This window comes from Platichthys flesus, chromosome 9, assembly GCF_949316205.1.
Source record: "Platichthys flesus chromosome 9, fPlaFle2.1, whole genome shotgun sequence".
Taxonomy (NCBI): domain Eukaryota; kingdom Metazoa; phylum Chordata; class Actinopteri; order Pleuronectiformes; family Pleuronectidae; genus Platichthys; species Platichthys flesus.
Window position 1 is genome coordinate 7545554 of NC_084953.1, and position 22358 is coordinate 7567911.

Consider the following 22358-nt stretch of genomic DNA (forward strand, 5'->3'; position numbering starts at 1 on the left):
TATTCTGCCGCTTGCAGCTCAATACCATTAATAAAAACACTGAAACAGTATATTTGCTGTGTCAAAACATTTACAGCAGTTTCAAGTGTGAAAGTGCAACGTTAATGAGGTTAAGATCAAATCATTTGCATGCATGTAAATGAACCGGCTGAAATACTCGCTGTTCTTTGACTTTCACAGAGAAACTGCACGTTGGTTTATTCATTAGCCAAACGTTTTCCAAAAAGACATCAGAGAGCTCGGTTAGCTCAGAGTTCCTAATTTAAAAAAAAAAAGGAGCAAGTTGGAGTGCATGCAGTCGTCTTCAGAGATTCATGAAGGAAGAATCGCTCTCATTTCTCTTTCCCCCTCTTTCACCCCTGATCTTCCTTCTGGAACACGTGGTGTGAAGTTTTTCCTGTGACTTCCACCACCCTCATCTCAAATGAATCGGTGCAGCCGGGCTCGGGGCGGCCCGGGCCTTCCCTCCCTCCCCGTCGATATTTGCGCAGACTTGGTTGCAACAGTAAGTAGATTAAGGGACCAGTGATTGAGGGCAAATCAATTACTGTAGCTCAGTGGTCTGTGTTGGAGAAAGGGGGGTGGGGGGCACAACCACATTACCCAGCCTCTTTCTTTTCCCCTATAATGGGAGCGTCCTGAACCAGACATGAGGGTTATTTTCTGTACCTCATAGTTTGTGACTTTATATTATTCACGATGATGATGATGATGATGGTGCACGTGTCTGCGTTTAGTGACATTTATCTCAGGTAATTTCCAACGCGGTGCACAGAAGGAGATTAGGAGGTTATAGTGTACGTTAGGATTTGTGATGAGCTGTGACTCCATGACCACGGTTATCATGGTGCATGTTTCCTCTTTTAGGGGCCGTTTTGTATTTTGCGACATCTTGAATTAATCGTAATTTGATGTCACTAAGTTTGTGTGTGACAATTGTTATTTTATTTTTATATATTATTATGTTACTGTTTTCACTAATCACATCTTCACGTCACTATTATTGGTTTTATTGTTGCGGACAGATCTTAAATATGACTGTTACACAATTGTTCCTGGTCCCTCTCTCTTCTCTACCTTTCTTTCCCCTCCCTCTCTTCTCTTCTCCCCCACCCCCTCTTCTCTGCTCCACCCAACCGGTCGAGGCACATGTTCACCAACAGTGAGTTTTTTCTTTCCACTGGTGCCAATGCTTGCTTGTTGAGGGAACTGTTGTTATTACCCAAAGTGCCTCGAGGTAATGTAGCCTTGGTTCTGATTTGCTGCTAAATAAAACTGAGTTGAAAGAGAGACCAGGAGGTTCTATTTGCATGATTTGTGATCTAAGGCGCCGGTGACATCCCTCGTCTGTGCCCGGTATCCATTTCAAAGTGGGACTCATTTGGAACAGGTGAAGGGATTTGGAACAGGTGAAGGGATTTAGCCGCAGCCAGGTTCTCGTGATATTTCCTCTGAGACCGACCTGCTTCCTCACATCTTCATCCCTCTGACATTTAGCACATCAGCTCCTTTGCCAGGGAGGTGGTGGTGTGTGTGATGCGGGGCGGCTCCTCTCCTCCCAACGCCTCCTCCTCCTCCTCCCTGTCCGCCCGCCCAGCAGCGGACTCCGTCATTCCTCCTCCTGGTTCCACACTTGTTGGATGTGCACGTTTGAATTTTTCATGCTTCCTGCAGCTGCCGTTGCTCTCCTGGTGTTTTAGGGGAAGACCGCTTCTTTTACTGGTTACATGCGCGTAAAAGGCGCGTATCCCGACGCGCCGTGGCCGTCCCTGTGCCCGTGTGTTGGCTCCTATCCCCGGGTCGCGTCTGTCCCTGCGCTCGTCCCTCTGACCTCTACTCCTGGTGCCACAGCGGGAGCGTGGGGTGTCCCTGGCGGCGTTGTGCGCTCTGGACTTCGGCTCATCCTTGGAGAAGTTCCGCCGCAGTCCCATGCACAGCGCGTCTCCTCCTCCTCCTCCTCCTCCTGCTGCTGCGATAAGAGTGCTGGTGACTTTTCATGGTCAAACTCCACAGGATTAGCCCGAGTTGGACAAACGGACCATGTAACCAGATCAGGTAGGTGAACTGATGGAAATGAGGGAGATGGGGGTGGGGGGTTCTCATTTCTCGTTTCCTCAGAGGAAAACGTTTCCAATTTCCTCAGGATTCAAATGTCAGAGGGGGTAGATACGTCTCTGGACCTGGACCTCTGGTGTGAAGAAGGGAATTTCACGTTGTGCTGCACAGAAATGTGACTCCAGCTATCGTTTCACTTCAAATCAAATGTGAAATGTGTCTTTATGGCTGCCAGAGGAGGTGGAATGACAGAGGAGCAGCTCAGCAGGAGCTGGAGTCTTGGGGGGTTTGCCATTTGGCTGCTGCTGCTGTGATCTCCTTTCACACTGGTTCAGTCTGGTCAGTGTGGCCTGCTGCTGCTGCTGCTGCATCGTTTCAATTAGAAAAGGTGGCCATAGCAGTGATGGTCCTGGTGATTGTCACGTGTACTTAAATAATATATCATGAAACATTTTGGACAGAGAGGACACAAGGTGGAGGCTCCCGAGTTTCTGTGGGTTGAGCAACTCATCACACAGCTGGATCTGGAGCGGTTCAATTCCCAGAGCAGCTGTGGTGCTGCTGGTTTACAAAAATGGTTTGGTTCAATGTGGCTCATTGTATTTTGCACTGAACTTGAAAATAGGACAGTTTCCATGTCCAAGGGTAAATACACAACAACCAAAGATATAACTCTACCTTTCATTTCACGCGTCCACTCCAGAAAACACATTTTCAAAACATTTGCAATGTTACGACTCAGACTTTGAGAGGACAGATTTTAGGTGAATGATATATTTAATCACAGGTTGTATATGTAGTCCCATGTAACAATCAATGCCAAACAGCCACACCACCAAACATTGTGTTTCTGTCATTTGTGTTGCAGATGAATTGTTGCATATTGTCCACTGGTTTCATTAATGTTTGCTGTTAGAGAAGGGCTTTTTTATGCATACAATGAGAATTGTGCAGTCAGGTCAAGATAAATACATTTTTGTTTAATCCTGGGTTTCATTTTTGTAAATTAGTGCATGAGACATACAGTAAATGGGACTTAACGTCTTTCTGAATCGTGTGCATTGTCCTGTGGAGTTGAAGCTGCATGAGACGGTGTCACCGCACGTCTTTCTGTTTCCCTTTGTCTCTGCAACGAGGCTGATGAGTAAAACTGTGTCATTACATGCAGCACAAATTGATATGAGGGAAACATTTCTCTTCAGGGCTCCAACATCAGACTCTTCTATCACACAAAGATAATTAGTAACGTATCCCTTCATGCAATTAGTGTTTTTCCTCACGGGCAAATATGCTCACATTAAACATATAAACAAAACAAAACAAAAACTTGAAACCAAAATATTCCTTTGCAGATGTTTGTTAAATACAGTTTGTGAAGTGTATTGATCTCTCTCATCAACACCCAGCGGCAGGTGCCGTGCTGCTCTGACCCATTTCTCACAGCGGAGGCTGTGACTAAGTAACTGTTGAGCAGCCTCTGTATACCCTGCTGTCTCCACCCCGCCACGAACACACACCATACACACACACGCACGCTAACACGCACAAACGCACACGCTTCTTAATTCCTCCACCTCCAGTGCCTCCGATACGACAGGAAGTGGGCTGATTTCCCACAGGAGTCTGCAGTCAGGGCTGTCACTGCGAACACAGCATCAGCAGACACAATGTATTTAAGACACAGGAAGTATAATGGCGTGCTGTTCACACGGATCAACACAACGTGGTGGAACACAACAATCGGCCTGTCAGTGGTAAGATGCTCTGTAGGAGCCTCTCTGGCTTGGAAACTAAATATTTGATCGTCCTCAAGTTAATTTAGGAAACAGCCTCATTAACCCCTCACATCTCATTATCGCTGTTTTTTTAATCATCGGTTTGTTGATGCTGAGAAAAGTTGACATTGTTGACAGCGCTGAAATGGACCAAATCACTCTCGCTTGTAATTTATGACTTGAATGCTGCCGTACATAAGTCACAAAGACCCTCATCAGTCTGCAGGTATTGTGTGTTATTAAGCACTGAAGGAGTTTGGCACTATGTGATGCTCTGAATTGCATAGTTGTATAGACTGGATTTTAAAAGTTGTACAATCTTATTGGATAAATCTTTTTCCAGGGTTTGAAGTACCTGAGTCAGAAAACTGAAAAATCCATGAAAGAACCTCGGCTGGTCACAAACAAAGTCATCCTTCCATGTTTGCTGGGACATCGTAACCAACAGTGTTGGATCAGGTTCTGCATCAGATTGGCGTTTAAAGGCTAGTTGCCTGTGTTGTGACGCAAAGCTCCCTGTAATTAAAGTGAAGCCTCTTGCTGCCAAAAGAAAGTCCCCCTCATTACGAACTCAAACCCACTCCGGGTTGTGTGGAATTTAAATGAGCCCTTTTAATCAGAGTGAAGTCGTTGCCGGTGCAGGAGTCGGCCTGTGAGTCACAGATTTAGTCTCTCCTGCTTTCTGGAGGCAGATTACTGTACTCAGCCAACTTCTGGTTGTTAAGTCATGTCGGGCTTCCTCCTCCTGACACTCCACTCAGCGCACTTTCTGGGACGACATGCACAGAATGCTGTTTTGAAGTTGCGGTCATGTTTGCGTGTGCACTTGTGTTTGTGTTTGTGTGTACGTTCGGTGGGTTGGAAGGCAGAGGTGCCCCGAGCTGCCCCGGGAAGGGGAAAGTGTTTCAGTGTTTCAGGAGTAGTGTGTGAATTATTGAAAAGCCCCTCAAGGTTTTTCCTGGCTGCAGGATTGGAATTTCTTGTTGTACAATTGCAAGTCGAGTCGAGTTGAGTTGAGTGAACAGTAGTTGTGCGTTAGAGGTGGGACAGGCTGTGTCCAAACCGCTGCAGCATCACCAGGACAGGAGCCTCGACTCGTAAGCTTCAGTGAGACAGGCAGAGAACCTCGTCCTAAGACCATCCAGCTCAAATGCAGCTGGATTCTGACAGAACAAGCTGCTTCATCTTCTGCTTTTAGCCAATGGAGGAGTTAAACAAAGGATGGTGAATCCATTTGTTCCAATGGAAGCTGCTCAGGCAGTGCAGACAAGTCTCCCACTTCGTAGTCATGTGCACAAAAACTGAGCACTGGATGAGCCTGGCTAATATTCATAAATGATACAACAATAAACGTGAGAGAACCTTTTGACTTTTGATGGTTAAAGTAGTTTTAGTTCTATTGACCCATTTGAATTCTGTACTGATGATTCATAGGATCACCCAAATAAAAGGAAAATTCAAATCAGCTCCGTCTGAACAACCAACCGAACAGAGAGTATGAATGTGCAGACTGTCTGAGAGAGGATGCACAGGCTGATCCTGCAGGTACAGACTCAATCCTCACCAATCGACAGTGGATCCACATGTTCGATGTTTCAGGTGAAGTTGAGATAGAGATGCACTTCCTCCAAAAATGTAAAATACTGTATTTTATTCAATTCTTTAATTCCATATTTCAACAAACATCTTACAATGGAACGCATCAGAGGTACAATGCATATCCTGCACATGCTGTGTTGACTTGTTTTGATATTGTAATAATGCCATTTCATGATGATTGTATGATGTCATTCATTCTGTATATGATCAGAAATAATGTTTTGATCCGTGAGCTCTAGGTCGTCTCCATATATTCATATAGAATCCAGAGCCTCCTTGTGCAGACGTGATTTTGTCTCCTGACTTCCTCATGATGTCATCAACTGATAAATTACAATAATTTCCTGATGAGAATAAACTTCAGATTGTCTCTAAAAGTCCTACTTTGCAGAGACATCACGTCAAATTTGTGTTTGTTGGACTTAATATTTATTGACATTGACCTTGACCTTGAGCAATCAGCTTGAAAATGTTATCATCTTGACATATCCCCCCCCCCCCCTCCAAAAAGTAGTAATCCCACCAATGTTGGTTAAAGTCAGTCCATGAGTTGTTGAGTTCTGATGCTTCCAGCGACCCCAGTCTGCAGGTGAAAGATACCCCCATGAGGAGATGGGGCATATTTTACTGCCCAATATCTACATGAGGGACAGTTAATTATGTTTTAGATTTTAGTTTGTCTTATTGTTCTTATTGTGTTATCATGTACTTGTTCCAAAAAAAAAAAAGCATCTTGGACTTAAATTGCATTTTGCAGACGGCACAAAGTTCGACTCTCTGAACTGGCATGAAATCACCGAGTTGAATTTTGGATCCACTCTCCTAAAGGCGCTGGACTTTGAGCAGGTTTGATTTGTTTCGGTTAAATATAGCCAGGCGTTGGGACAACTTGTGGTCCGACTGTGGCATTGTGTAAGGTGGCGTGTGGATGTGAACGCCGCTCTGAACGCCGGGTCTGCTTGGTTATGAGGCCACTGAGAGGAAGGCTTGTTGGCAGAGCCTGAGGCCCCTGGAACAGAAACACTGTTATCTGCAAATGTAGCTCGACTGCTGCTGGCTGCTGTATCTGTGGTGACTCATCAAAAACACACACACACACACGCACATTCAGACACACACGCATATAAATACACTTCCAGATATATTCAGAGCAACAAACACGCACATGCACTTTTGAAAAGACACAATATTTCCTTGACATTTACAGACACACACATGGATAGAATCAGACATGAGCACACAAATCTAATCTTCTGAACACTAACAAAGATGCACATGGACACTGAGGACCACAAACACGATATACCCTGTCATACTGGTGCTATAGGTTTGGTTGACATCTAGCACCGGCCAATGGGCGCAGGTTGCAGGTGGAGTGCCGTGTCCTTGAGCTGTGAATCTGGCTGCACCCCCCACTCCTCCAAATTTGGTTACCGTTTCAACAAACTAAGATGGCGTTGGCCCGAAATGCCTGACTGGAGGTGGTGGCTGAAGTGTTTGAGTCCACAAAACACTTCTGGAGTTTCAGGGTAAACAGCGTTGCAGCCAAATCCAACACATTTGAAGTAATGGGGGGGCCACTTCTTCAAACATTAAAAAACAACAGTAAAAAAAACATGTGTGTAGTCATCCACGTGCCTGTAAGCTCACATTTAGATGACACAATAGGAGAAATATGAAGGAAATTATATTTATTTTACCGTTGTTTTTTTTTACGTTTGAAGAAGTGGTCACCAGTTATTTCAATTCATTATTGTATTGGTGAGTAGATGATGAGTGAATTTCCATTTTTAGGTGAACTATAACTTTTATTCATCATTATTGAAATTGTAAAAAGCGTGCTTGAAATTTACATCCATCGTTCACACTAGCACTCACCATGTGCGAGCTGCAATAAGGGGAAGGTCATAGGTCACAGGACCCAGATAACATCTCTGTAACCTGAGCTGAATATGGATGAATTATGTGCTGAGATATATATTCGGCATGAATAAAACATGTTGCAGAGCTGAGATTTTAATCTACTCTGATGACGTCAAGACTTTGGCTAGAAATGCATGATTGTTATGATGTCTTTATTAATGTCAGTTTACTTAGAAATCTCTTTATTTTTACAGTTTATTTGGATTTTGGGTTAAATTTGCTGCAAAATAGGAAAATAAACAATAGAAAATGTGAATTTAATGGGTGAGCATGTAAAAAGACGAGGCTGGAAACCGAAAATAGAAACATGAATTACATGCATCTCATATCTGTAAGCTGCACTAGTTCACTTTAAAAACTCCTTAATGGAAGAATGTTAATAATAAAGTGGTCATACATTTTTCCTTTTATGGGGCAATTGTATCTGCTGTATGCCAGATACAATAAACTCAAATCTTTCATTTACATGCCAAATGGTGTCAGTGCATACAGACTGATTTTTAAATGAATCAATGTAAAGGAAGATATTATAGGAATCAATTACCGAGGAAACCTGTATCCATTCAATCTGAGAATAGCCCAAAGTCCAATTTCCGGTCATGTAAAGGTTGTGATGTTCTCAAGACATAATATTTGCTGAGTCTGCTGTCTCTCCTTCCTGCTTATATATTGCTGGAGATTCAAATCCTTCTATTTCTTATTGGCACCTCAAAAAACAACAGCAGCTTACTTTCCAGACGTCTTTGTTTTTATGTGACACTGATGCAGCAGATTGATATTTACTCAGAGGAAAGCCTATGGCTGCAAAATGAACAGATTTGGGTCAGACACACGTCTTCAATGCGTCCAGAACCTCTGAGTTTTTACTGACAAGCGAGTTGTGACAGTGGCTCATATAAAATCCTCAATGAGAGTCTGAAGAGGTGAGAGACACGTCACAACTAATGCAGAGAGATGATGAGAGGAGATGAGAAGCGTTTGTCCTGGAAGTGATTCCTCCTCGGTGTGTCGGCCCGGCTGTTGCCCCGGTGGATCAGTGGATTCAGTTTCTGTTCTGTCAGCAGAAGGTCGGAGGTTCAGGTTCTTTTTTTTTCGCACATCAATGTGTTGAAATTAAACACTGAAATACACACCCATGCTCATTAATTGTCTGGCCGATGGTTTTAAGGTCACATTTCTTCCACATCCATCCAACTATCCATTCATTCATCCATTCATCATTCCGTCCATCCATCTATTCATTCATCCATTAATTATCTACACCTCGTATCCTTTGACGGTTGTGGGAGAACTGGAGAAAATCCCAGCTGATATTAGAGGCTGCATGTTTACATGGACTCTGGATCCAGAAAGTGAAGCCAATGCAGGAAAGTGCCTGAAACCTGTATTCTCTCAAATGAGCAGCAGCTTAGGACTCCACTGGTTTACAGAAAAAAATGATTAGTATCTAAAAAGTCTATTAGAAAATGACTTTACGTCTTACTTGATTCATAACATCAGCAAACATTTTTGTTCTGTGTTTATTTTTGTCAAATGCTTCGTTTCAAGTCCTCTTCAGTTTAGCACGATACTCATTTTGAAATTTGTGTCACATTTAAAATCAAGTAGAAGATAAAGCTTAGTATGCATTGGGGTATTGATACCATAAGGTGTAAGTGGGCGTGCAGTGTCGATGAGCTCGCAGTCAGGCTCCACCCCCTGCTCCTCCAAATCTGGTTACTACTGCCTCCAAAAAAAACAAGATGGCGCTGGACAAAAAGACAAACTTGAGGCGTTAAAACAGGAGTTCACAAACCATGTGAACTCCTGACAGACAAAGACAAACCACCCTTCACATTCACGCCTACAATGTCCAGTTTATCTAGAATTTAATGAATTTATCAGTTGAGGAGAAGGATAAATGGAGACTAAGGGGTGGCGAAGACCTGACTGGTTGTGTTATGCCTTTACTCTGTATTGACAGACCAATATCTGCCGTAGTTTTTTATATTTGTAGTACAACCTCCCAGAATCGGACTGATCTTTACAACAGCCAGTAAAGTATTAAGTGTCAAACAGAAATCAAGTAAACTCAGTTTGATCCCTTGAGGACGGAGCTGTTAAAATCCACTTTTTCAGTTCAGTTCAGATTCAGTTTGGTTTAATTCCTCATGGGAAAACAAGGACATCTACTGGTCCTCAGAGAAAGTTATCAATTCATTCTGCTCCTGAGCAAGGCACCTCTGCGGCCCTGCCTTTTCCCCGCTGGCCCCGCCGTCTGAGGCTCCCTCACTGCCACAGATAAAATGTCTGTGTGAATGTATGCTAATGTAATATTCGTGGTACATTACTCCCTCAAAGATAGACGCTGGACCATTTCATTTCCTTTTATGAGGCCGCCGTGCTGACCGGCAGAATGGAGGTACAGTAATTACTGCTCCCTCTGTATTGGGTGTGCGTTTGATGATGACGCACCGCTGCCAAGTTGTGAAAGAGAAGCTGGCATATCTCGGACCGGAGGTTTCATCATGGCTGCTCAGCTCCACCAGGGGAGGAGCTGAGCAGCCATGATGAAACCTCCACAATCCTCGTAAAGCAGGGCGACGTTCAGCGGGTTTTCACGTCAGCTCAGTGTCCTGCTTGAGCTCGTCTTAAATAAACCAGGGAATCAATTGGATCTTCCAGTTTGAAGTGCGAGTGAGTCACTGCTTCTGTTCCCTCGAAGAATCTTAACAAGCTGGGGTTGTGCTGGAATCTTAAACTGATTGTGTGACGTGTTCATTCTGAATGGGACCCACAACCAAGACTGTTTTCCTGCTCCTTCCCTTGTTCCCCACGCATGAGACCAACCAGTTAACAACCCCCGAGTCTCAATACATTGCTAATGTGCATATTGTACAATCCTGTGGGCACAATGGAAAAGTGGCAGAAGTAATGAAAGACATTTTTTTTTAAAGTTGTTAACCTTTAGAAAGAAATCTTGCTAATTTGGTTAAGGTATTCTCTAATTATCATCATTAAAAAAGAAGAATATAACCAGAAAGGCACTTTAATTCCATATTTCAACAAGTTAAATTACATCTTACAATAAAAAGCATCAGCGGTACAATGCATATCCTGCACATGCTGTGTTGTTTTTATATTGTAATAATGTCATTTCGCTAAGGTCCAACAGTCCCTGATGAAACCATATTTAAGTTCACTAGATCTAGAGCTGAAAAAAAAGATCAGTTCCTTAAATCTGCTTAAATTATATTCATCAAAATCCATGAATTATTCTCTGAGAGAATGTTGAAAAACGTCCCCATTTCACAATGTTAAAGACCTGGTAAAGTAATTAATGGATTTGCCCCCTGATCCGGATATGCACCAAAGTGTAATGGGTATTTTCTCTGAGCTGTATCACATCCAGTCTAGTTTCGTGATAATCTGTCTGGTAGTTTTTACGTAATTGTGCTTACAAATAAACAAACAGACCAACAAACATAACAAACAAATGGACAGGCGTCAAAATGCAACTTTCTTATCAGACATATTAAAGACAGACTAATGCTTTTTTTTCTGCTTGTCTTCTTTCATTTCCTATTCCATATTAAGTACTAAATGTGGAAATATATTTTGATTTTTATTTATTGTAATATTTTATTAGTTCAGTGTATATTTTTGAAGTGTGGTGCAGTGGACCTGTGTATTAGAGTGGATGTATCCAGCAGATGAAAATATGATCCATCTGTGTGAGTTTGACCTTTGGCCTCAACATGTAATATTGTTCCTGGAGCCGGTGATGTTGGAAATGAGGTTGATTAATCAGTTGCAGCCAAATGCATTGGATAAAAGCATTCAGCAGAATTGTCTGTGTGATACGTGGTCCTGTTGTTCCTGTTCACTGGCCGGTTGTTTGTTTCCTGGTTCCAAGCTCGGATCAGCAACTTTGCAAGAAGGTTATTTCATTTTATTATTTAAGTGTAGAAAAAAGAATTATTGAACCCAAAACCAAATCAAACTGAATTTAAATTATATTAAGTACTGATGTAGCAGCAGTGAAGCTTTACTGCCCTTTGGAAGCTGTGATTCAGAGGGGTGAACAATAACCAGGTCGGGGGTTCGATCCCCTGCTCCCCTGGCCTTAGGCAGGATACTGACTCCCTGGCATTGTGTGAATGGTTTATTTTACCTTCATGTTTGCTGTACATTGCTGCAGGCTGATTTGTCTGCTTTTGTTTGAATGATGAAGTTTGTTAATGTGAGTTTATCTTAAAGAAGTGAACTGAACGCTCTACAGCTCCACACATTTTAACTTGGGATGCGACTGCCTGGAACATGAGCTGTGTGCCACTCTACTGCCGCAGCTATAGGAGATCCAGCAGTACAAGTTGTGTTTGGTTCAGCTATCGGGCTCCTCATCAGAAGGTCATCGTCACTGTTATCAAGTGAAGCATCTTCCTTCATGTTTTAGCTGTAACTAGCTCTCTGCTGCAGGCTGTCTGTGGGTTTTAATGGACGCACCACAACATCCTCCCGCACACCAGTGCTTCCACTGACGAGATCTGAGCTGAAGGATTTTGAGAAAAAAAGTTTAATAACCATGTGTTTTGTTTCCTCAAGTGAATTTGAACAACGTGATAAAAAAGTGCTTAAATCACGCTTTTTGACTTTATTGTTGATTTCCAAGGGAAAGATTCCTGGATCTTGATTAAAAAATCTGCAGATATTTATTAACGTGTTGATTTAAATATGGTTTCATGAGATGATTGTGGGGCCTTGACGGAGGTGCGATTGATAAAGATACAAAAATACAAAATATAACACAAGTCGCAGGTATTAGACCTTTAAATAACGTGCAGTATAAAAACAAAGTCTAATTAAAAAAAACTAGGAGTCAAGTAAGGGGCACAGTACAAAGTATAAACGTTTAATGAGCTGAGAAATTATTAATTAAGTATAGGTCAGTGAATGTGATCATAGAAGTTGTCACAGTAGCTCTACAGTCGTACAGCAGTGAAGTCCCTGGGCCAGGATAGAGAGCAGACATCGACTGTGACTGGGGGGCCCACAGCGTCTCACTGGTCTGGATGATAGTCGGCAGTTTCCACGTAAGTGAAGGTGTTCACCTCATCTGGAGTCACGAGTTTGTAGAAATGCTGAATAAGGAGCTGGCAGCCCGGAGTCCAGGAGCCTGGAGAGCAGCACAGCAGTATAATGTTCACCAGTTATAAATCTAACCACGGTATATTCTCCATCAGAACCTGGTCCCGATTGGACGATGAGACGGGACTCAAACCACGCTCCAACTATCTGTCCTCCCGGCTCGCTCCATCTTCACAGGGACCGGGCTGTTTTACTGCGTGTATTGATCATGTGCTTTAATAGGGCCAAGAGGATCGTTCCTGGGAGTGGCTCCTCACATTCTTTGCCCCAAATGACCCCCCAGCAAAATGAAGTAATTGAACTAAAATGTCCGGTGTCATCAATCTCTGCCTACTGGGCCGTAACTGCTGCGACAGCTAAAGAGGGAAGAGGGGAGAACGCTTGGTTGAGCTCCTGTGGTTCCCTCCGTGCGTGGAGAAGGTTTTTCAAGGTCACACGTTTGAGGGGTCGCGTCCTAAAAAGTTGTCATCTTGACGTTTTGTTCTGTCAAAAACTCCCAGCTGTAAAACACTGATGAGCAGGTTGTCGTTCTGGGATCAGTTTTGTCATGTCCATGGTACGTCTTTTCCATATATGATCTCTTCTTCACAGGATGTCTTAATAACATACAATATACCTCAACTTAGTCAAAATGTTATTATCAAACAAGAAAAGATTTATTCGTAAAGCGGTCAGTGGTAAAATAGTGATATTTAGGAGGTAAGAGTGAACCTGATACGAAGTGCAGTATCCGCTTTTTTAAATTTTAAATATTTTAAATATCACCTATTAAAACGGTGTTAATATATGTGTTAATAAATGTGTTAACATATGTGTTAATATATGTGTTTATAAATGTGTTCACTAACTCGGCTGTAGTCTTGTTTCTGTTGAAATACACCACATCAGTGCTATTGAGTAAAACTTCAATGACTTCTTCAAGATGTTACATTTGCATCTTTCCCAGGATCCACGCTGCACTGCAACCACCAACCAGGAGTGAGCTGTTGCTATTTTACAGCATCAACTCAAAACTAAACTAAACAGCTCCTGTGTGAAGTTTCCTCCTTCAGATACAACAGATTCTGTTCTTCTTCTTCTTTCCCCCATGATTCTACTTTTACCGTGAATAATCTTCCTGAAAAAGAAATACCCCAATTTCTAAACCGACCCCCTAAATTGTGTTTGCTTCACTCCCACTCGTTCCCAAAAAAATAACACACATTCACACACAAACACACATAGACGCCCACGCTGGGCTGCAACAGAGACGAAGCAGAGAGGGAACAGATAGAGGAAAGCCTGTAACAGGATTAGACAAATTACATTTTAACTGTGACCATGAATCCCATTTGGATGCAGGACTTGTTTTCTTTCCACTTACAACAGCAGCCATCGAGTTTGACGAGGAGATGGTGGTTTTCCAAAATAATATCTGCTCAAATTTAGCATGAATTAATACCTGGTAGTTGCATTAAACCATGTGTTTTTTTTTTAGAGATGTATTTTTGGACACTCCGGCTTTTTTGATAGGAGAGAAGATAGCAAAGTGTGTGCAATAAGACATCTTAGTACAATTTCTTTGCTCATATATCAGCCGCTTTATTGGTATCTGAACAAATTTAATGCTCTATTATCAGAGCAGAAACATTCACATTGGGATGGCCGTAGAATGATGTACCACAAAAAAAGGCAGATTTGAAGTTGTTGTCTGACCAAGACACTGAGGACAGATGGTGTTGTAGTATGTGTGTATGTGTGTGTGTGTGTCTGTGTGTGTGTGTGTGTGTGTTTGTCTGTGTGTGTGTGTGTGTGTGTGTTTGTGGAGGGCCAGAGACTGACACCAGCTGACTGCTGGCCTGAGCAATTTAAGATCCAAAGAATCAATCTTGTAGAAATCTTCCAGGGCAGTGAAGGTCCTTCAGATGCTCCTGAAGACTGATGGCCGAGACTCCAGAGGGAACACTCCATCAGAGCCAGGGAGGGGGAGATAGAGAGAGAGGGAGAAAAAGAGGGAGAGAGGGAGGAGGGGTGTTCTCATTACTCTGATTTGCCAAAAATCAGCATCCAGGGATCCTGGGGTATTAAAATATGAGGGGATTTTGATCCAAAGACAAAATAGTTTTACAGGACGGAGACAAAGGGAGAGCAGCAGTGGAAGTGGGCACGATCACATGACAAGCAGACGATAAAAAAGCTTGATGAAAGTCTCAGTCTATCGAAGGCTGGAGACTTCAAGTGAAAAAAGCTTTAAAGATCAATTCTCTGGTGTCGAGATGCTCAGTGAATTGTGTGATAACATGGCTTAATCTCACATAATGGACCGGAACAGACCGAGCGACACACTCTGGTATCATTTCTCAATTTCATTTGAATAAGTGAACAAACATAGAGTTGTAACCCAGTGGTTCAACAGTTAATGAGGCCCACGTACACTGAGTCGTATCAAAGTGTGATATAACGAGCCATTAGCGCTGTGCATCAGAGTATAACATGTCGCAACAAGATGCAATATAAGATATTTGAGCCGTAATGGGGGATGAAAATTATATATTTTCTGCCTCAAGCCAAAGTGTTGCAGATACTTTGGCTGCAACACTTTGGCGAATAAGTGATCCCGAAATGAAGCTGAAATGTGCCGAGCCCAGAATGCATTGCAGCTTCAACTCCAGAGGATGTCAGGGCTCTCTGTGAGCGTCGGGCTGTGATTCACCTGAGACGCAGCTGCTATTCACTTTGATTTGAAACGGAGATAGTGTTTCTCTTCTTCAGTGCACGTGAAGTGAAGCTCGGAAATATGGAAACAAACTAAAGTCTCCCTTTAAATCTGTGAATCCTTGACGACCTTAGCAGCTGTCTCTCTAAATACATTATGGATGTACCGTACTGTGAGCTGCTGCTGGCAATGTGCTGCAATCTTTATTTATATTTAACTGCAACATCAACACTTTGGTGTGAGAGTAAGGTTCACTGGTTATTTTGTAAATTGAACTTTATCTCACCGGCTGCACAGGCAGTATGTTTAAGGGTTGTCTGTCCATTTGACTGTTCCTATTCTTGTGAACACGATATCTCCAGAACACCTTCGAGGAATTCCTTCAAATTTGGTGTAAAGGTTCAATGGGATTCACACAAAACCTGATTCGATTTTGGTGGCCAAAGGTCAAAGGTCAAGTTCATTATAAGGGACTATCGCAAGAGTTTAGGAAAAAACGATGTAGTGCTGACACTGCACTGGTTTTTGCATACAACCACAGTGCGCTATGCTATTATCGTGTTAGCCTGTTTGAATACTGCATGTGCATGTGTGTGTGTGTGTGTGTGTGTGTTTGTGTGTGTGTGTTTCTTATCAGTATACAGGGCTCTTCAGGCAGTATGGGGGATTGAGGGCCACTCTAATCTGGACCCAGAGGTGACTGATCCAGCTTTCTTTCTGTCTGTGCTCAAAATGCGTGTGTGTGTATGTGTGTGTATGTGTGTTTGTGTGTGTGTGTGTGTGTGTGTGTGTGTTTGCTGTGTCTGCAAATATCTCATTGTCTATACAGTTTGTCAAATGAAGTAAACTTAAATTAATCTAACTAACAAATTGGTCCCAAAGTGCTGGCAGAGCAACATGTCTAATGTGAGAAAAACAAATCTGTGTGTGTGTGTGTGTGTGTGTGTGTGTGTGTTTGTGTGTGTGTGTGTGTGTTGGAGTAAAGGATGAGGTGGTGACAGCGGTGACTCCCTTTCCATTTCCTTCTTGCAGTACAAGTAACCGCGCTGGCATTAATTATGAAAAATCGGGTGGTGTACTCAATCTGAGTTATGATGAATGAAGTTGAGAGGAATCTGTCAGCTGCCGTCCCGTTTGGTCCCCACAAATAATTGAAGGCTAGTGTACTTTCTGACAGAAACATGCTTTATGAGCTTGGTGCCAGTGTAGCGGTTCAGTTCGCTGCCGGTGGAAGCAGCACCGCCTCCTTCTCCTCTGCAGTGGAGAGTCTGAAAACAGCTCCTTACAATCAAAATAGAATCAATACCAGCAAAATAAAAACAATATGTGTTTTTATATGTGACAGAAAAAAAGTCTTAAATCACTGTTATGAATGTGTGTGGGAGACCAACAGGGATCTCACCCTGAGTCAAATGCTCCTGGTGAATGAAAGGGGGAACATATTCACTTCTCTTAAACAGTCTGCCATCAGTCCTCTGGGAGGACGAAGGCATATGTGGAAAGATCTGTGGCTCCAGGAGGACGAGCACAAGTCTCATAAATTGTCTCACTTGAAGACTATGAGGTTTCCTCCTCGGTCCCCAGTCGCCCACGGACACATTTGTCACTGGTAGCAATCTGTGATCTGTCTGCAGGCACGTTGCACTGTGGATGGCATAGGTATTGGATTCAGGATCTCTTTAGTCTGGTTAATTAAAATGGATTTGCACAGTGATGGACTGACAAACATCATTTGTCACATCACATGCACGGTTTATTCAGATGTCAGACGACGACAGGGCTCATAAGTGACAGGCGGAGAAATGTGCTCTGTCTCCTGTGACTCAGAAAGCTGTGGACATGTGTGTTTACCTACAAGTGTAGCGCTATAATTATTTTATCACTTCCCTTTTGTTCATATTATATCCTACTCGTTACATACATTTTTTCCTCCTCTACACGTCTGTCCCTCCTTTTTTTCATCCATCTGATCCTTGTCTACCCACAGGACACAATGGACCAGGGCCTCCAACTCAATCATCAGTTTGACATGTTTTTATCAGGAGGAATAGATTTCACTTCCCCTGGACAAGCCTCAGTCTGCAGATTAAACCCCCCCGACCTACTGAGGCCTTCGCTGCTAAATCACTTTTACTGCTGCTCCGCGACAACGTGCAGGGGAAGCACGTGCATGCCTGTGTGGAGACTTTGTTCAAGGATATGGTTGAGAATTACAAGACCAATGCTTAATTCTTTGTGGTTTTCACTGATTTTTGCTGTGTACAGTTATGAACAAGCATCCAACAGAGAAGACCTCACATGCTTTCCCTGAGTGTGGTGGCTATGTTGTGTTTGTTTACAGCAGATGGATACCACGACAACCCATTGAAGGTTGTAAACTGTTCCTGAGAGTAAACAAGTGCAGGAAGATTGTATTTTTATCACATACAAATACCACATTGTTTGAGGTATTTATTAGGGAACAATGCATTGAATGGTGTCACTTGACACACAGCTACATTTGTTTCTGTCCTGTTGGTGCCATCTTGTGGAGAAAATGTTTTGACTTTTTAGATCCCTCACGTTTCCTCCTTCTCCTCCTCCTCCTCCTCCTCCTCCTCCTCCTCCTCCTCCTCAGAGATGTTCATACAGTGTGGCTTTCCAGCGCTGGGCCCTCTTATCTTCAACCTGTGATTTGACCTCTCAGCTCCTTTGCAACTTTCAAACACTCCTCTGATGTAAGTCTGTGTATTCAAAATTGTGTGTCTGCAAAAGCCGTGCAACATGTTGATCCACAGGCTCCCACAAGCATTTATAGGGTTTGAGGTGTGTGGACTGTGAAGGCCAGAGAATATGATTCATATAACTGTCATACTCATAAACCCATGCATGCCTTTTATGCAGCCATCTGCATTTGCTTGTTTCGCCAGTCATTTGTTAAATTGAATAATTTTGGTCAGCAATAGACAGACAGACAGATAGATAGATAGATGTGAATATGCATCTGTCATTTAATTCAACTTCTACTGTTATTGCTCTGATTTCAGGTGTTAAGCAACTTTGCTGAACGTGAGTATTATGACCTTAATCATGAAGTTTATTCTGTTTTGTCAAATCTAAATAATGTATGTTTTTGTTTTAAGTTTGCATGTTTGAAATGTGTGTTCACATTTGAATACTTAAAAATGAAGCTCCCCTCTATGTTTATCATCAGACAGGCTACATGATGTGATCATTTTAGCTTCAAACATTAAGGCTTTGTGTTAGCGCTGTGCAACGTGATGAACGTGTCCCTGTGCGCACGTCATTTACTGCATGTTCTCCATTCTTGTCACATAATTATAGAATGACCTTTTTGAGGTTGGCTCTATTACCGTACTTACATCGGAAATATATTCCAGCAGATTGCCTCCCTGTTTACTGGAATACTGACATTTACTGTGATTTAATTAAACCTCAAATCTTCTGAGGAGCAGGTCGTTGATGATGTAACTTCCTGTGCCTGTGTCAGAGTTTGATGGAGAGCTGGTCGGATGACAGCTGGAACTGTTGTCATAACCGGAGGAATACTGGCCACAGTGATACTTCTGTGTATCATAGCTGTGCTCTGTTACTGTCGACTCCAGGTATGTATTTGTGTTTGTATGTACTTTATGCTCGTATGTTTGTATGCATGTATGGTTATATATATGTACACAAAGCATGTTTACACACAGTAAGCCACTATGTGAATTCATTGTCACCTTTTATTTTCATGTTGAATACTACTTGCAAAAACTGTTGTTATTAAACTTGCAAGTATTTACAGTTAAGACACTGATAGATTGGATTTGAGTAAACCCAGTACCCCAACAATTCAAAACCAGATGGGTACACAGCAAAAAGTCTATCTATCTGTCTATCTATATATATATGAAACATCTATATTATAATATAATATCATTTAGGACATATGGATGTAAAGCCACACCCTAACCAATTCCTTATGTATGTTAATCATATCAAACTAATAATACTGTCAGATATCACATTAATGAACCCAGACTGTAGACCTGGAGTTTGTAATGAATATGTGTTGAAAGGTGCTTTTATTTGACAAGGTTATGACAGTGTGATTCTCTCTCTCCTGTAGTACTACTGCTGTAAGAAGAATGGGTCGGACAGCGGCTCCATCTCTCAGCAACACTTTGCCTGCAACTCCTGCAGCGTCACCGGCCTGGACGGATCGATCGTCAGCCCACTGTCCCTGTCGCCGCCGGACACGGCCAGATCCTCCTTCCCCGCCAAGCCCGGCGGGGGGCGACGCAGCTACTGCCCCAGTTGCTCGCCCTATGACTCGCCCTTCTACATCCGCACCAACGATGAGATGCGCAATGGCGGCGAGCGCATCAGCTACATGCCCACACACTATGAGAACCAGGCACTGGCGATGCCGCTGCCCGCCATCCGAGGCTCCCTGCTGAGGGAGACTCAGCGAGGGAGGCCTCCTGATTTCTACACCAACACCCGCGCCATCAGCACCGAGGTGTGACCAGCCCAAAACCCCATAACAACACACATACGCACACACATACACACAGCAGCACCAACACTAACAAGTCCACATAAGTGATTTTGCAGCTGCCACCAGTGAGGATGTGCTGGGTGAAGATCCACTGTCTGTGCAGGTCACATCATCACATTGAATTAGGTTTGGGCAGATCCAAGTGAGGATTACACCTTCACTTCACTTTATACTATTATAGATTTTAAATACCCATGTTCATGAAGACAATAACTATATAACTGATGAAACTGTAGCTGTAAAATGTCCTGTAAGAAAATGTCCCTTTATGTTTCCACATGGGGGGAGTGGTTGTGCACTGTCTGTTGACTGTTACTGTAACTTTACTGACTGAGGGCTAATTTCTTCACTGAGAGAATTCCATGGGTTCCTCCTGCTGCATATCTTCCGACTGCCAAAACGACGAAAGGAAACTGTATAATGAAGTGTGTGAGCAGCCATGAAGCAACTGTGTCATAATAGGAAGAGTTAAAGAGACTGAAATGCATTTGAAAATGTTACAAGGGCAATATAACGAGAGGAGCACCCCCTTTGCAGTTCCCTGGATCTCTGGAAGCATGTTAGAGTCACAGGAAAGGTAGAAGAGCGCACACGACTGGAGCTTTGTCTATGCAAGCAAACTGCTGCAGCTCTTCATCTCCACTTCTCTCCTGTCAGCAGTTTCCATCCCGTCTACTTTATTGGAGGAACATCTTGGATGGTGTGCACACCCGGTGAGCCATGACCTTGCCCTTAGACCGACATGTATTTCGACCTGGATCGTTGATACAGTGGTTGGGTTGCCAGATCTGGTCGCTGAACCACCACTTTCTCCCCCCTGAAGTGTAAACCTGTGAAGAATCAAGGATGCCTGGCTGAGCCCTTGAACGCAACAGTGGTGCGCTTAAAAATAACTGATTGAATTTCTCTTGACTGACAGTGATGCATACAAGTTTGATGTGTAAATATGAACTGGAACGAAAGCGTGTTCTTGAGAGATGCACCTGGGATCTGAACTGTGTATTTTGAATGATGGAGTGTGATTTACTAGTTTGTGCTATTTTGTCCACAGTCACACTCCTGCTATACTCCTGTACTACTCTCATGTTGAATCTTTGAAATGCAGTTAACCATTTTCATTTATTTTCATGGTTTGTTTTTCATATTGTGAGAATGTCAGAGAACACGTTTATGTGATAGGAAACAGTTTCACTTGTTTTCTCCATGACACTTTCCGATGTTACTTGCCATTCATGATGATAGTTCCAGTGATATTTGTATTTCTGTGTACAGGACTCAGAGGCTGTCTGAGGAAACCCCACTGACTTGCATGGTGTGACATTGTTTGGATAAGGTTTTCAGAGTGGCCACGTGTCATCAATCAAGCATTAAGCTAAGAAAATGCGGCCTCATTTCAGAAACTTAATTAGAGTGTGCTTTTATCAGCAACTACTTACTTTGTTTCTAAATTACCTTTTTCATTCAGGTTAAATAAATGCAAACTGCAAAGAACAAATAAGAAGAACTCAAAAGAACAAATAAATGTACAGAGGACTGTTAAAATGAAAGTTTGTCACAAAAAATCTTAATGTTTGCTGTTAGGGAAACTGGTGAAATCTAGTCGGACACATCTCTAAAGAGGATTAAGAGTTTCTACATGTTGTCCACTTCTACAGAATCTTTGTCATCATTAATTTATTTATTCATTGTATTAACGATCTATTTTACAACTTACTTAACTATTTATCTTTGAACATAGGAAAAAAATAAGATTTTTAGAAATGTGGGTAAAATGAAAATCTTACACAATAAATACAGAAACAGTAATATTTGACAGTGTTGAATTTTGAAAATTAAAGATTTGTAACTGCTTGAAATTGCTTTTGTATCATTATTGACAAAACACTCACACACACAGACACACACTTTTGTCCCATTAAATTTGCTTGTGTTTCATTAAGATATCAAAGAGCTGTTTTCTGCAGAGTTCTAGTCATGGCCTCTGAAGTACTTTGACCTGCAGCTAATGAATGTCATGAGGCAGACAACCCCTACCAGATATTGAATTTAATTTTCAGAACAAAGCTTTCATTTTGCATGTTGTTTACCCCCTTACGGGTAAAGCATTCAAATGAATAACTTTTATGAGTTTTCATATTTTCAACCATCAGAATTGAAGGGATTGACCAGAAGGAAACGTAGCAAATATTCATGACAGCTACAAATACCTAAAAAAAGGACACCATGGACTTTAATTGTATTGGATTCTGCTGCAACCAAGTCGCCCCCTGAGACCAGTGAACTATCCTCTGAAGTATTTCTTTTGGCAAGGAATGAGAATAGCTCCAGAATGTGTAAGATTTAGGTGAAAGCGATCTATTGTCAGAAATTGAATATAAAATTATCCTAGCGATGTTTTCACGTGTGTATTTCATCTAAGTTGTACAAATTGTTGTTTTCTTTACCTTAGAATGGGCCTTTTATATTAAATACTTAACATACAGCAGGAGTGGCTCCTCTCTACAGAATCTGGAATCCACATTCCAGATTCATTCACCAGACTGGCACTCAGTAGAGCTCAACAGAGCAGTATAGGTTCATCTCTGATACATGAAGCTTCCTTCTACCAAGTTGTGTGGTTATTGGTCCAGTAGTTTATTAC

The 22358-nt window shown here is 42.3% G+C and overlaps 1 protein-coding gene across 1 annotated transcript; it reads left to right on the forward strand.

The window, feature by feature from the left end:
* The first annotated feature begins 1636 nt into the window (after positions 1-1636).
* Positions 1637-21555, forward strand: fam163ab (family with sequence similarity 163 member Ab). Its single transcript, XM_062395189.1, has 5 exons — positions 1637-2055; positions 17792-17891; positions 18201-18222; positions 18665-18779; positions 19286-21555. Exons 4-5 carry the CDS (start codon positions 18687-18689, stop codon positions 19682-19684), a joined length of 492 nt encoding a protein of 163 aa, XP_062251173.1. The 5' UTR covers positions 1637-2055; positions 17792-17891; positions 18201-18222; positions 18665-18686; the 3' UTR covers positions 19685-21555.
* Positions 21556-22358: the final 803 nt, after the last annotated feature.

Bases quoted from the DNA above. Each gene is read 5' to 3' on its own strand.
- fam163ab (XM_062395189.1), top strand. From the start codon at position 18,687: ATGACAGCTGGAACTGTTGTCATAACCGGAGGAATACTGGCCACAGTG. The intron at 18,780-19,285 runs GTATGTATTTGT...TCTCTCCTGTAG, and splicing joins TCTGTTACTGTCGACTCCAG to TACTACTGCTGTAAGAAGAA.